This window comes from Nylanderia fulva, unplaced genomic scaffold (genome assembly GCF_048542155.1).
Source record: "Nylanderia fulva isolate GAGA-0341 unplaced genomic scaffold, ASM4854215v1 Scaffold74, whole genome shotgun sequence".
Taxonomy (NCBI): Eukaryota; Metazoa; Arthropoda; class Insecta; order Hymenoptera; family Formicidae; genus Nylanderia; species Nylanderia fulva.
Window position 1 is genome coordinate 191,029 of NW_028190851.1, and position 15,267 is coordinate 206,295.

The following is a 15,267-nucleotide window of genomic DNA, read 5'->3' on the forward strand; positions in this document are numbered from 1 at the left end:
ATCTTCTACCGAGTCATCAAAACTTGAAATCTTCAGGATCTGGCAGTTTATCGATAGTATCAGGATCCAACTTCACTGAATCAGGACCTTCGAGAATATGAGGCGGACCAACAATACGTTCCTCCAGATCAGAATTCTTCACAGCACGATAATACTTCTGCAAGTACTCGCATCTCAAGTACATATAATAATTATTTACTATAGCATAGGTAAATGCTGTCTGAAATATAAAAAATTCTTTCGCAAACACTTTAATACATTTTGGCAATTAAATCATATAACTTTCACACACATACCTCAGCTAAGAGTCGTGCTAAACCTTGGCCTTTATAGTCTGTAGGAACAGTCACCGATTGCATGTACAGGATTTTTCCTTCAGTTTTGTATCGTAACACTGCTCGTGCTGCAATCAATAATTTTATATAACTTTTTAATTAATTAATATATATTATATATATTTATATTATTTTTATATTATTATATTCCTTATATGTTAATATATTATATATATGCATACATATATATATATATATGATAAATGACTAATAGTTTTTATTATATTGTATATAATAAAAATTTTATTACAATTTTTTTATATTTTCTATTTATTTTTTTATATTTTATATATATATATATATATATATATATACATATACACACATATTTATTGTATATTTATTATATATACATACATATATATATATATATATATATATATATATAAAATATAAAAATATAAATAAAAAATATAAAAAAATTGTAATAAAATTTTTATTATATACAATATAATAAAAACTTTATTAGTAATTTTTTCATATTTTCTACAGCCTTACATTCATCGTCCAGCTGAACATAAAAAGTGCTCCGGTCCACGTTGTGATAAACGACGTGCAGGAATCGTCGCTGACATATTACATTACTTATTGCTTGTTTCATTTATTCGATTATTTCCGCTGTTTTACATTTTGCTAAAATATATATTGATATATTAATGCAAAATCATGACAAATGAAAATAACAAGAGGTTATGTCAACGTTGACAATCAGCCGTTGCCTGGCAACTGCTAAATGTACTACAGAAATCTGCATTACCCTTTAGCAGAGAGAAAAATCAGTTTCTTCATTGTGTATGTATATGTACAGACATTGATTATAAGATATTTATAATTATAATATATAGTCATATTTTCTATCATCTTATGCAGAAAAAAAGATAATTAAAAGAATAATTTTTGCGTTTTTTTTTTTTTTTTTTTTTACATTTTATTCAACCAACATATGTATATAGCCTGCAGTTCTGAGACCAAGTCATATGTTATAAAGAATCTAAGTAACAAACTGATGCCATTAAATGGCAAAATATCATTAGAAGTTATTAGACATCATGAAACGTCAAAATGATGTCATTACAAGTCATTGGATGTCAAAATGACGTTTAACGATATTTAAATTCGATAAAATTCGACGTCTATGACATCATTTGATGTCTAATGACATCATTCGACGTAAAATGACATATGCTTGCTACCTGAGATGTTATAAAGAATCTAACAATAAGTAGCAAACTAACGTCATTAAACGTCAAAGTGACGTCATTTAATGTCAAAATAATGTATGCTTGCTATCTGGAAATTAACAATATTAATTAAAGTCGTTAAGTTACAGGTTCGTAACATGTTCATATGGATTGTATACATTTAATGATAAGCTTATGTTTCTTGGAAACATAAAAATACATCTAAAGTTCAACTAAAGAAGTATTTTGACGACTGGACTTTGTTGATGTCGAAATCACCCTTTTTCGGTAGCTTCTTAAAAATCTCCAACGAAAGATCGTTGTCTCTTTGTTTCACGAGCCTAAAATTTTAATTAAATAATTTAGCTAAGAAAGTTTAACTTAGAGTTAATTTTAGTTAAATATTTCATTTTTTTTCTATTTTATAATTTTTGTATTACACGTGCAGACAAAGTGGCACTTTGTGTGCGTGTTTTCTGTGCGGAAAGCGGCCGATTTCCCACGCCGCCATCTAGCGGCGACGCGGTGAGTGAATAAGCCGCATTCAAAGCCATTGCCTACGGCTGAACCGCGTTCAAAATCATTGTCCACGGCTGAAGCCGTAGGCAATGTATTGAACACGGCTATTCCCGCACCGTGCCGCCGTAAGATGGCGGCGTGCGATCGGCCACCTCGCGCACACAAAGTGCCACTTTGTCTGCATGTGTAATACAAAATAGTATGTGTATCACGTGCGGATTGACAATCAACTTTCCGCACTTGATATACAATATACTATTATATATATGCCTCTAGATTCTTAATTTTTTCAGATTTTTCTTATGGTTTCGCAACTCACCTCTGGCCACTTGTAAAGTGCTTTTCGTATCGCTCACTAAGGAACTTGGACAAATCTTCGAGAATGGGCTCGCGATGAAGCGCGATAAATTGTTCTCGACAGATCTGAAAAGAGAATGTCATTGATGTAATATTTAAAAACAGAATCAACAAAATAAAACATGTAACATCTCCGTAAAGTTTCTTACTTTATTCATAATATCTACAGTGCAGGCATGCGTCCAGAAACAGTCGTGCACCGACATGAACGTGATCCCCGCTTGTTCAGAATGCAGGCTTGTCAGCATCATGTGACTGGAGTCCAAAGAGTGGATAAAATTCGGCGGAAAGGCATTCTTTTGCTTCAGAGTGTCCGGTTTCCTGCAAGAAAAAACCACATATATTTTCCATCAGGTAAACTAATGTCATTTTGACGTCAAATGACGTCATTAAACATCATTAGACATCATTAAACGTCAAAATGATGTTATTTTTACGTTTAATGACTTCATTTTGATGTTAATGATGTCTAATGACTTCTAATGATGTCATTTTGACGTTTAATGATGTCTAATGACATTATTTGGACGTTTATGATGTTTAATGACGTCAGTTTGCTACTTGTAGTGTCTCAGCTCTATCCATAAATAAAGATCATCAGTTTGGTGCACTCACCTGATCAGCTTGTTCTGACTAGACGACTTGATACGCTTAAAGTAGGGTTGCAGGACCGGAAGGCCTAAGGGAGTCACCCACTGCACGTACTGATTGCATCTGGTGGAGATGACGCGAGCGCAGTCCGTGAACCAGTCCTGGATCTCTTTCGCGCTCGTGAACATGGTTCGGAGGGATTGGAAGGTCTTCTCGACCAGGTAGAGGCTGCCGCTCCAAGTGTAATTCTGATTGAACTCCTTCAGGTCGCTCAGCTGTCGGGCTATTTGAAGTCTACCACCGAACTTGGTCACACCGTAAACCGTGGTCATCACAGTCTGCTTGATGACCTTCCTCGTGACGTAGCCCTCCAAGGCTATGGCCACCTCGTCGCCGGCCTCCGCGTCCTTCCTCCTGTACTCATCAACCATGGTCGCTACGACGCTGTACACATCCTGCGGTGTGTCCGCGGGATACAGGTTCACGCTTTCCGCACCAATCTGATCCCTGCCGAGGGCCGCGTAGTGCTGCAACCCGTTGCAACTGCCGTCCTGGTGAATCGGTAGTTTGCAAACGTACCTCTCCGGGTCCGGGGACTGCAAAGCGTTGTCTATCTCCTTGCACGCAGCCAGAGTCTGCCACGGCTCGTCAGACTTGGTCCACCACATCTCCCCCGTCAAGGGTTTCCTCGCGCTGTCCACAATCAGGTCTAATACCTCGTTCGCGAACTTCAACCGGGCGTCTATCGGCTCCCTCTTCTTCATCCCGGTCAGGTTTATCGTGTGAATCTTCAACCAGTCCAAACCCCGTGAACCCAAAGGTTTCCCTTTGGCGAACATGAGAATTGAGCGGCCCAAATCAGCAGCTAGGTGGGTCAGGTGAGGCGGCACCGGGTAGGCTCTGCCCCTAAAATCCAGATTGTGCGGCAGCCAGAAGACTTTGTCCCTGAAGTGATTAGCGAGGGACAGCTTGTAGAGGCAATCACACCACAGCGAGTACATTTCGTTCTTCCTGCGTCTGAGCTGAAGCACCAGTTTCGCCGTCTTACCCTTGTTCACGTCACCCGACGAGATTAATTCGGACAGGGAGGGCAGCGCCGAGGATGGTCGAGGTACGTCCAGCTTCTCCGAGCCGCCCTCGCGGAAAATCCCAATCAGAAGGTCCAGCATAGGCTCATTAATCCTCCATGGGATCGAACCAAGCTGATTCAGGCAATCCAGCGCGGGATACAATTGCCTGATCGGGGTATTCCTCAGCAGGAGGGTCGGCGTCATGTACGGATCGCGGATGAAGCTCACTTTGGAGAACAGGTAGCCGCCGGTGTCTATGTCGACCCAGGGTCGCGGCGGCGAGCAAGTCGGCAGGAGGATCGTCTCAAAGGTCAACGTCTCCGGATGCGAGTCCTTGTAGAGCCGGTGCAGGTAGGGATGCGGTTTGATCTCCTCCGTCAGGAAGTGATTGGTTTGCTTCCTGAAGAGGAGGTAGAACGCGGGTATCTGCCGCTCGGACGCGTCCGGCTTGGACCCGTGCGGGATTTTCACGTCGTTCAGAATGATCTTGTACAGGAATTCGCCTACACTGAGCAGAACGTTGCGCGGCCACTCCGGCACCGCCATCTCGGAACGGATGCCGGACTGGTTGGCCTCCTGGGCGAGCTGCTGCCACTTGACGCGCCCGTTCGCGTCGTCTACGCGCTTCTTCTGCATGTACCAGTCCAGATATCTCTCGTAGAGTTTAATGGAGTTTTCTATAACGCCGGCCTTCAACTTTCTCTGAAACTGAAACAAGTTTGGAAAATAAGTCTGATGACGAGCGTTTTATTTAAGACTCCTGGTGCTTCGCCGACCATCTTAGAATTGTGACGTCAGAAGCGAGAGATCTTTTCATTTCAAAATGTTTTCTCTGACGTTACGATCTGACATGATCGTGGCGAGAATCCAGGAGCCTTAAGATAAAATATATTAGAATATAAAAATAAATATATAGATAATGTATAATAAAATAATAATAAATAGACAATAATTATAATATAATAACATAATAATAATATAAAAAGATAAACAAAGCAAACAATCTAACATGACGAGGATCCAGGAGCCTTAAGATAAAATATAAGAAAACATATAAAAAATATATAATAATAAAATAACATTAAAAAATAACAATTTTCGATAAGTGCTATATACCTGATACTTTTTATTAATATATTTTCCTAGCGATAGGTATAGATTCGTCATAGAAGTGCTGTACGCGTCGGAGAATCTAGCTAATTCGTTAATTTCACGTAGAATCGCGTTGATATACTCCTCCTTGGGCAGCACTTCTAGAAACGGGTGTAATGCCTTGAAGTCGGGTTTTATCATCAGCTCCTTCTGTTTCTGATAAGTCAAGTTCCTCTCAAAAGCATGCGTCACCACAGTTTTCCAAGATTTTTCCCATTCCGTGATTCGTTCGATCTAAATAAAAATGCAATGCACAATTAACTAATTATTGGTATTTTTATAAAACATTCTTTAGATATACATATATGTAATATAATTTTTTTCTCACAATTTTAAAATACAGAGTTGAGTAATAACTAGTTAATTAGTTAAAAGTTAATTAGTAATTTTTATGTTCATTTGTCATCAATTGTAATTTCCAAAAAATATATTTCTATATAAAAATCAAAATTTCTTTGTTATTTGTTATTATACATTTTAAAAGTATTAACAAACAAAATTCTAATTTAATATAAATAATATTTTTAAAAATTAACTTTTGATTTAACTTTAGTTAATTTAATCTTAATTTAACTTTAACTGAGTTAATTTTTTGTTCATGCAACTTTTAACTTAACTAAATTAATTTTATAAGCAACTATAACTTTAACTTAACTTAGTTTTAAAAAATCATTAATTTACCCAATCCTATAAAAATATAAGTTTACACAAGAGGAAGTTAAACACAAACTGTAGGTCTGTTTTTTTTCAGCTGAACTGGCTGCTCTAGTTCAGAGTTTATCTCTTTCTTTTTAATATGGAGCAAAAAAGATCAATTCTGAACTAGAACAGCCAGTTCAGCTAAAATAAACAGACCTAAAATTGATTTAAGATTAAAGTTGACGATAAAGGAAGTTAACTTACAGCTTGCTGCCTAACGTCGGGATCTCCGTTGAATGGTGCGATGCTCTTCACCTCCAGCTCGCACTGCCTTTCCATATCAACTTGCTTTTTGACCATGTCCCGCAGCTCATTCATATCTACTACATTCCTGGCTGGGCTCTGATAGTTGCTGTTCTTCATCAGTTTCCGTAATAATTTGCAGTTGTGGGCACTGTTGATTTCCCTATATTGTACCTCATATTGCGGATCCAAGAATTGGATACATTGAAGAACGGTTTCGCGTTGCGTCGCATTCATCCGCGTGTTCATTACGTCATTGAAGGAAACGCCTCCGCGACTCATGTCCGCTACCACTTCTGTCCCGCAATCTGCAAGAAGCATCATACATTGAAAACAAAAAAAAATTGAAATTTGATATTTTTCCAAACGACAGTGCACCAAATACATAGGATTTTGACTCTTGATGGAATTGGTTGTTTCTTCTTCATATATTGTGGCTTATGACTTGCTGAACAAAAAATGTAATTACCTCAAAGCTAAATATTGGTCAAACAACTCGCAAAGTCCTAATTTTTCGTATTTGACTGGCTGATCAGTAACTATCTATTATTTAGCTTTAATCCTATTACATTTTTTGTTCAGCAAGTCATAAGTTACGTGTGAGAAAATCAGCTGATTTTACCAGGATTCAATTTCATATAGATTAAAAAACACTGTACTAATCATATAAAGTTGAATCTTCATAAGATTAGCTGGTCTTTCCATAACTTATGATTTATTGAACAAAAGATTGTAATAGTCTCAAAGCTAAATATCTGGTACTTACTGACTTCCAGCCAATCAAACAACTCGCAAAGTCTTAATTTTTCATGTTAAACTGACTGTAAATCAATAATCTATAATTTAACTTTGAGTCTATTACATTTTTTGTTCAGCAAATCTGAGAAAATCAGCTTCCAGGACTCAATTTTACATGATTAATACTGAATTTTTAAACCTATATAAAATCCTAAATATAAAATTCCCTCAAATATAGAGTAAAAATGATAAACTCTGAACTAGCGCAAATATAATCTCAAAATCCTATGTATTTGGTGCAAAGCACTTTTTTGCAGTTACAAATATCTTCAAGAGCCATAATCATTCACACACCTGTTCGTTTCTCGTCATTCTTCATCCTTCCGATCATTTCGAACATGAGAGCATACGTTCGTCGATTTGGTCGGACAGACTCCACTTTCATCAATCTGTAGATTTCAAAAACCTTTTCCAGGCGCGAATTAGAAACGTAAGTCTCCATGAGCAGATTATACAACGTGACGGGGGAGATATTGCTACGCTTGAGCTGATCCTTATTCAACATCAACATCTTGAAGGCTCTACTCGACATTCCGATCTGTATGTAGACGTCCATGTGCGCCTGCAACTGAGATATCAAGTTCTGTCCGGAGAGAGAATCTTCGTTATGATCCTTTTTCGTCGTCATGCTAAGCCCTGTAGATGGATTTGGAATCTCGTCGTGCTTGAGAAACATCTGTGTGCTGAAAAAGCGAATTAAGTTGGTAAAGAAGATTCTTTAAAAAAATATCCTGACTATACGCATACTAACATGTCCTCCTGACTCTTGTCTGTGTTGTCACTCTGCAACGTATCCAGAAAAGAGGAGTCTTTAATCAACATAGTATTGTCACTCATGCCGTACTCCTTTAAATCCTCCACTATGGTAGATTTGTCCTTTAAATATTCGTCAGATTCTTTAAGAACATTGTGAGATACATTGTCCACGTTGTCTTCCTAAAATACGACATAACAGTTCGATCTTTGTGAACAATGGAGTAGAATTTAAATATACAGGGTGTATACTCAAATCTTATAAATAAATTCCATGATTTTCTAGGTACTTTTGATCAAAATTTCAAATAAAATTAAAGTATTTAAAAAATTTTTAAATACAATTTTAAATTAAGTATATTTTTGTTATACATAATTTTTTAACATAAAATATTTTTTAATATATTATATTTTATAATAAAATATATTTTCATATACTTTATATAAACCTAATAAATTTTATACTCTTTAAAGGTATATTTTTTTGTTGATATTGAAAATAAAATCAAAGAGGCAATTTTTTAAAACATTCCCTGAGTTTAAAATAAATTCCATAAGTATCCCAATATTTTTCAAGGTAGAAAAAATTCCCTGAGAATTCCAGGTTTTTCCAGGGAGTATACATCCTGATATAATTTCTATGCAAAACCATGTCTCATGATTCCAATCATTTTTTGTCTTGAAGAAAAAATGTTACAACGCACTTACAGGGTAAACCAAATCTTTCTTAGGGCCAGCTTTAGTATCTTCAGCTTGTGTCGAAGCTGTTTTCTTATCGAGATGAAAATTAGAGATCCTATGCAGTTTGTCCAGTGTCACATCAGGCTGACCGACCAAAATAGATACATAAGCGGAGTTTAACTTGTGCACCGCTGCTTTTCTGTTGCTAGTTGTCTGATCGGTTACTGTTATATAATAAAATAAGAGATAATTAGTTACTTATTATTCATTAGTCACTTGTTTTTTGTTAATTATATAAGTCCATTATAGTATAAGTATTAAAATGTACCTTCCAGTAACTCTGCATATTTCTTAGAGCGACGTTTAGTCTTCTTCTTCTGAGGAGCATGCAGTTCTATGGTATCGGTTGTTGCATAATGACGAAGCAGAGTGTATCTCGCTGAAAGTACATAAAATAAATTGTTTTTTTCAACTATTTAATTTCTCATTATTAACAATATTCCTTCATTAAGTGGTGCTACTTTCCAGTAATAAAAAATAATCAGAATAAAATTGCAAGATGGAAGTTTCTTCTTTCTCATATAATGAAGTAAAAATCATTCCATTAGCAAAATAAAATACTATATTTCTCCAACAAGACTGAATGCGTCCCCAGAAGAAGAGAGTGTAATTTTCAGTATAAATCTCAAGAGACTATTGTTTATTTACAGTTTTCTTTCAGAGTAATAATATATATATATATATATATTTATGACGTTGAATAATGTCATTAAGAGTCGATTGTGTAACTTTTTCTAAAGTGAAAATGTGAAAAGTGAAAAATTTCTTCCAATTACACATCAATTTCATTTTAAAATCAATGCGTCAGAAATTTTTCACTTTTCACGTTTTTACTTTAGAAAAAGTTACACAATCGACTCCTAGACATCAAAATAATGTCATTCTGAAGTCTAATAACATCAATTTGCTACTTGAGTAAATATATCAAAAGAATTAAAATATATAACGAATACTTATGAATGTATAAAAACGTGTATATAAATAAATAAAAGTATGATATTTAATATAAATTAAAATATTAAAATAAATAAAAATACTCTTTTTTTTTTTATTCTAATTCATAACGCAATTCTACTTTGCACGTCAAGAAAATCGTAACAATAGAAGGGAAAATAATTTTTAAAGTATATAAGATGAGAAAAAAAATTCTACAAATACGAAATGTGTATTATTTAGCGAATATCTCGTGAAAATAAACGAAAAGCGTTCACACGTGCTACGTACGTCCGAGAGAGCCGAGATGATGGAAGTGATTGCAGAAAGAGCAGACTGACATCGAGCGGGTTGACATAATACGAGCATTCTGCATCGAGGCCGAGGTCCTCAGAAAGTTGAGCATCTTCGCACGCGGTCCGGAGATCGTCAGTCGCTAGAAAAATCGTCGCGTAACTTAAAGATGCCTCCGACCGCCATACCGCGACATTCGCCACTGAGGACTGAAGTTTTCAGGTTATATTTCTCGCGCAAATTTCTCGCGAACGTTTTCTTGATTTGCTGAACCCCTATTTTTGTCAATGGTTAAATTACGTTGTATTTTATGCACCAGTTCTCCTCCGATCACTGAAGTTAAGCAACGTTGAGCATGATCAGTACTTAGATGGGTGACCGCGCTTGGGAACACCATGTACTATTGGCACACCATCATTTTTTACAATTTAAATATTAACAATGATATATTTTTGTTTCAAATGTTAAATTATAATGACGATAAATAATTTACAGTAGTTGTCTTAAAATTCTCAAGTTATTAATTCTTTAGCGACCACCCAGTAAGCAAAAAATCATTGCTACAACGTTATTGCTGTTGTCAAATATGTAGTTTTTAACATATTGTATGCAATATTATTACGAACAAACTTTAACATCGATATTTAGATGTTTCGGTAATGTAGAAATAAACGTTTATGAAATATTTTATTAATATTTAGAGAACAATTATTAAATAATAATTTTAAAACATTTATAAAACATATCAATTAAAATATTTTTTAAATATTTATTAATAAATTTTTTAACCATATTTATAAAACATTATATCATAACGTTTAGAAAATTTATATAAAATCAACTAACATTTTAAAATGTTGGTTAAATATTTCTTGCTTACTGGGCAGTGTTATTTTTGCTATGATTTGATGAAATAAATTAAACATTATATGTATAATTAGCAATGCATAATAGTATTATGATATTTAATTTATTTTATTAAATCGCAGTATAAAAATAGCACAGATTTTCTTTGAAAATTAGCATGCTAACATGACAGCAAGCAGCATGCATATAAAATATCATAACTAGCATGTTAATTCGCATACGATTGAATACGAAAAAACGCACTGTGTCGTAAGCTTTTAGCATTTAATTACTTTTCTGCATCGAGCGAACATTCCTAAGCGAGTGGACATTGTATGATCGTAAATGATATCTATATTATTTGTGTCAATTTGAATCTTTTGGTTCATTTTTTTGTTTACTTCTTAAAACATTTTTCTTCCTTTTTGTAATACGCGTTAATTTTTTTACAAATATATTTTGAATAGAGATTGGGTTTAATTTCCATTTTTCGCTCAATAAAGCAGGATTGAGTATAATAACTAAAGTTAATTAAATTAATTAAAAGTTAAAAAAAAGTTAAAAAATTAATAACTTTTAACTTAGCTTAATTAATTAAAAATATATGTATTCATTTTTAACTTCAACTATAGTTATTTTTTTTTATCTTAAACTTATTAACTTTAAAGATATAATAAATAACCATAAATTAACGAGCAAAAAATATGAGTGTTAAATATTAAACGATATTTGAATTCTTTATCGATCACTTTATTAAAAGAACAAAAAATCAATAAACGTTTTGACTTCGCAAAGTCTTTCTCAGTATAATATAAGTAATAAAACCTCACGCATTTTAGTGTCTAGACCTCTTAAAGTGAAATTAACAAAAAAGGAATAAAATCGTAATAAGAAAGATTGAAACGCAACATTTCGGTCGAATTAATACATTTAAAAGCTACAGTCTATCCGTTTTTTTTGAGTATATTAGGTGACCAAAATTATACTGAGGAAGACCGCGTGCGGTTGAAACATTTATATATGGAAGGTTTTTTGTAATTTTAATATATTGTTTATATGGAAGGTTTTTGTAATTTCAATATATTGTTTATGAAATAAATTTTAATTGGATACATCTTAAATATTGCTCGATAAGTTGGCCTTTTGTGAATACATTTGTTTTTTTATACAATACACGAGCAAATTAAAATTTTAAACTTATAAATCTTGATATTTTGAGAAATAATATCTTTTTTTTTTATCATACACATGTTGCATCACGTTAAATAATACATCTCAGATAACAAAATTAATTATGTTGAGGTCATTTCAACATCAAATTACATCAAAATGACTAATTTTGCTACCTGGATTTGTTATATGCTATGTGATGCATATTTGTACTTTGTACACGCAGTAAGCAAAAAATCATTGCTATAACGTTATTATTATCAAGTATGTCGTTTTTAACATTGTATGCAATATCATTATGAACAAACTTTGACATCGATTTAGAGGTTTCGGTAATGTTGAAATTAACGTTTTTAAAATATTTTATTAATATTTTGAGAGCAATACGTACGTTATTAAATAATATTTTTAAAACATTTATAAAACATCAATTAACATTTTTTAAAAATATTTATTATAAATATTTTAAACATATTTATAAAACATTATATCGTAACGTTTAGAAAATTTATATAAAATCAACATTTTAAAATGTTGATTAAATATTTCTTCCCAATTCAGCGACTTTTGGATCTATATTTTTCTCTCACATTTAATTATTTATTTCAATAGAGGGATCAAGGGGTTTTTGGAAAGAAAATCTCAAGTAAGAGATTATTTCAAAGTCTTGGTTAGTACACCAAGAGTAATATGTGCCTTGTGCACGATTTGTTTCCACAGCAACATCCGCGTTTAGCTCTTCACGCCTTCTTACAATTTAGATTTATATTTAAATATTTTTTGCTTACTGGGCATACATTGTATAAAATCTTATTCACAAAACATGGATCTTAATGTAAGTATATAAATCCAAACATCTAGATATAGCTCTTCATTGTTGCACCCTTTGAGACGCTCAAAAGTCAATTGCTACTTGGATAAAATGCTAAGGAAGAAGCCGAGTTTCATTTGCCTCTTCACAATCATCACCATCATCGTTGTTCCAATACAAGCGGATCAGCAATCTCTACCGAACCAATTCCATAATCTGTACGACGATGATACCAACCCACCAAATTTAACAAATATATTCAGGACGACCAACGGACTCTTGAATTTCCTGAAACAGAGTCAACAAGATCTAAAGCAGGAAATACCAGAAACGACCCCTGAATTCGGAGCCATATACGACTTTGTAATAGTTGGTGCTGGCACGGCAGGTACTGCAATAGCCGCAAGATTAAGTGAGATTCCTCAAGTAAAGATATTGCTGATCGAAGCTGGCTCCAACGAGAATCTTCTCATGGACATTCCGCTATTCGCTTCTGCTCTACAACTAAGCAATGACATCAATTGGAAGTATCAAACCAAGCCGTCCGACAAATATTGTCTTGGTATGAACAACAACAGTTGTAACTGGCCTAAAGGAAAAGTGATGGGTGGCACCAGCGTGCTAAACTACATGATTGCTACCAGAGGCAACGCCGAAGATTATGATCGCTGGGCAGAAATGGGAAATGAAGGATGGGCTTACAAGGACGTTCTTAAATACTTCAAAAAACTGGAAACAATTGATATTCCAGAATTGCGATCGGATACCACTTATCATGGGACTGAAGGACCGATGCACATTACTTCTCCATTATTCCATACACCATTAGCAGAGGCTTTCCTAAAAGCTGGCGAGGAGCTAGGATATCCACTAGTAAATTACAACGGAAAAGATATGATGATAGGATTCTCATATATGCAGAATACGATTATGAACGGCATCCGCATGAGCAGTAATAGAGCGTACCTGTATCCCATACACGATCGCAAGAATCTTCACGTGACTCGAGAGAGCATGGTGAGAAAGGTGCTAATCGATCGTCATACAAAACAAACGATTGGCGTAGAGATAATTAAATATGGTCGGAATATCCCGGTGTACGCGAGTAAAGAAGTGATATTGTGTGCAGGTTCTATTAGATCGCCTCAGTTGCTAATGCTGTCCGGTATCGGTCCGGCTGAACATCTTAGCGAACTAGGAATAGATGTTGTCCGAGATGCACCGGTTGGAGAAAATCTGATGGACCATGTCATCTTTGGCGGATTAACATGGACGATAGACGCACCGGTAGGAATAAAAATGCAGAACATGATAAATCCCTCTTATCCATATATGGCGGATTACTATATAAACCGGTCAGGCCCGTTAACGGTTCCAGATGCGTGCGAAGCTGTTGGTTTCATCAATACTAAGCATCCAGAGAAATGCAATAGTTTGCCAAACATGGAATTAATATTTTTCAGTAGTGGTGCAAAAGGGAATACTCTTTTTCCGATTGAAACGGGTTTGAATGACCAAATACGTCAGATATGGAGTAAGTACTTGAATAAAAATACCTGGACCATTCTACCAACACTGTTGAATCCAAAGAGTCGCGGACGGATAAGATTATTGGCGAATGACGTTAATATTAAACCTGAGATTGTGCCGAATTACTTCGACAATCTGGAAGACATCGAGACGTTAATTGCTGGTATTAAAGTCGCGATAAGTGTCGGTCAAACAAAGGCGATGCAAGCATATGGTTCACGATTTACTAATGATACTATACCTGGCTGTGAGAGCTTTAATTACGATTCTCATGCTTACTGGGAATGCGCGATCAGAACGATCCTTTTTACCGCTTATCATTACTCCGGTACTTGCAAGATGGGACCAAGGGGAGATCCAACTGCTGTTGTCGATCCCACATTGAAGGTATTTAAAGGCTATATAGATCATGGATATTTTTAAAAGATACATAATATGGAAATATTTATAATTTACAATTATTTTACTTACATGGCATTTATATAATTATACGATTATTTTACTTACATGTCAAATTTAAGAATTATGAAAGCGACATTTTGTACAGGTAATCGATGTTCAAGGATTGAGAGTAGCAGACGCTTCCATCATACCTGAGCTTCCAGCGGCGCATCTAAACATACCTATTATTATGATTGCCGAGAAACTGGCAGATATGATCAAAAAAGAATGGGGATACTTGGAAAAACCATTAGCATGATGTTTTGTAAATTAACTTTATCATCAAATAAAGTGGGAGTAGATTATAATTAAGGAAGGAGCTGCTGTACGAATTTTCGATCTTGATTTCGGACCATTATCAGCAATTATCAGATATATATATATATATATATATATATATATAAGTATGTCGTTTTTAACATTGTATGCAATATCATTATGAACAAACTTTGACATCGATTTAGAGGTTTCGGTAATGTTGAAATTAACGTTTTTAAAATATTTTATTAATATTTTGAGAGCAATACGTACGTTATTAAATAATATTTTTAAAACATTTATAAAACATCAATTAACATTTTTTAAAAATATTTATTATAAATATTTTAAACATATTTATAAAACATTATATCGTAACGTTTAGAAAATTTATATAAAATCAACATTTTAAAATGTTGATTAAATATTTCTTGCTTACTAGGTTGCTATATATATATATATATATATATATATATACATATATATATATATATATATATATATAATATGGAATATTTTCCAACATACCTGAATGTGCATCACAT

At 34.1% G+C, this 15,267-nt stretch overlaps 3 protein-coding genes across 5 annotated transcripts; 1 reads left to right on the top strand and 2 right to left on the bottom strand.

Moving 5' to 3' along the window:
* Positions 1 to 7: 7 nt before the first annotated feature.
* Positions 8 to 1,558, bottom strand: LOC114945005 (protein NATD1). Its single transcript, XM_029321080.2, has 3 exons — positions 834 to 1,558; positions 297 to 403; positions 8 to 220 (listed from the first exon to the last, which is right to left on the bottom strand). The coding sequence occupies exons 1-3, from the start codon at positions 934 to 936 to the stop codon at positions 17 to 19; spliced, it is 414 nt and encodes a 137-aa protein (XP_029176913.1). The 5' UTR covers positions 937 to 1,558; the 3' UTR covers positions 8 to 16.
* Positions 1,559 to 1,683: 125 nt separating this feature from the next.
* mtRNApol (mitochondrial RNA polymerase) lies at positions 1,684 to 10,065 on the bottom strand. 2 transcript variants are annotated; one of them, XM_029321076.2, is made up of 11 exons: positions 9,664 to 10,064; positions 8,708 to 8,818; positions 8,407 to 8,603; positions 7,697 to 7,881; positions 7,240 to 7,628; positions 6,109 to 6,455; positions 5,170 to 5,439; positions 3,008 to 4,761; positions 2,542 to 2,713; positions 2,355 to 2,458; positions 1,684 to 1,857 (listed from the first exon to the last, which is right to left on the bottom strand). In XM_029321076.2, exons 1-11 carry the CDS (start codon positions 9,776 to 9,778, stop codon positions 1,746 to 1,748), a joined length of 3,756 nt encoding a protein of 1,251 aa, XP_029176909.1. In that variant the 5' UTR covers positions 9,779 to 10,064; the 3' UTR covers positions 1,684 to 1,745. The 2 variants fall into 2 exon arrangements, with proteins under 2 accessions (XP_029176909.1, XP_029176910.1); XM_029321077.2 differs by lacking the exon at positions 8,708 to 8,818 and having other exon boundaries at positions 9,664 to 10,065.
* A 1,257-nt stretch (positions 10,066 to 11,322) lies between these two features.
* On the top strand, positions 11,323 to 14,780 carry LOC114944987 (glucose dehydrogenase [FAD, quinone]-like). Of its 2 annotated transcripts, none has more exons than XM_029321056.2 (3): positions 11,323 to 11,539; positions 12,544 to 14,410; positions 14,571 to 14,780. In XM_029321056.2, exons 2-3 carry the CDS (start codon positions 12,605 to 12,607, stop codon positions 14,721 to 14,723), a joined length of 1,959 nt encoding a protein of 652 aa, XP_029176889.1. In that variant the 5' UTR covers positions 11,323 to 11,539; positions 12,544 to 12,604; the 3' UTR covers positions 14,724 to 14,780. The 2 variants fall into 2 exon arrangements, with proteins under 2 accessions (XP_029176889.1, XP_029176891.1); XM_029321058.2 differs by having other exon boundaries at positions 11,326 to 11,396.
* The last annotated feature ends 487 nt before the right edge of the window (positions 14,781 to 15,267 follow it).

Bases quoted from the DNA above. Each gene is read 5' to 3' on its own strand.
- LOC114944987 (XM_029321056.2), top strand. From the start codon at position 12,605: ATGCTAAGGAAGAAGCCGAGTTTCATTTGCCTCTTCACAATCATCACC. The intron at 14,411-14,570 runs GTATTTAAAGGC...CATTTTGTACAG, and splicing joins TTGTCGATCCCACATTGAAG to GTAATCGATGTTCAAGGATT.
- mtRNApol (XM_029321076.2), bottom strand. From the start codon at position 9,778: ATGCTCAACTTTCTGAGGACCTCGGCCTCGATGCAGAATGCTCGTATT. The intron at 8,604-8,707 runs GTACATTTTAAT...ATTATATAACAG, and splicing joins ATATGCAGAGTTACTGGAAG to TAACCGATCAGACAACTAGC. The intron at 1,858-2,354 runs GTGAGTTGCGAA...TTAAAATTTTAG, and splicing joins CACTTTACAAGTGGCCAGAG to GCTCGTGAAACAAAGAGACA.
- LOC114945005 (XM_029321080.2), bottom strand. From the start codon at position 936: ATGAAACAAGCAATAAGTAATGTAATATGTCAGCGACGATTCCTGCAC. The intron at 404-833 runs GTAAGGCTGTAG...TATTGATTGCAG, and splicing joins TGTTCAGCTGGACGATGAAT to CACGAGCAGTGTTACGATAC. The intron at 221-296 runs GTATGTGTGTGA...TTTATATTTCAG, and splicing joins TAGCACGACTCTTAGCTGAG to ACAGCATTTACCTATGCTAT.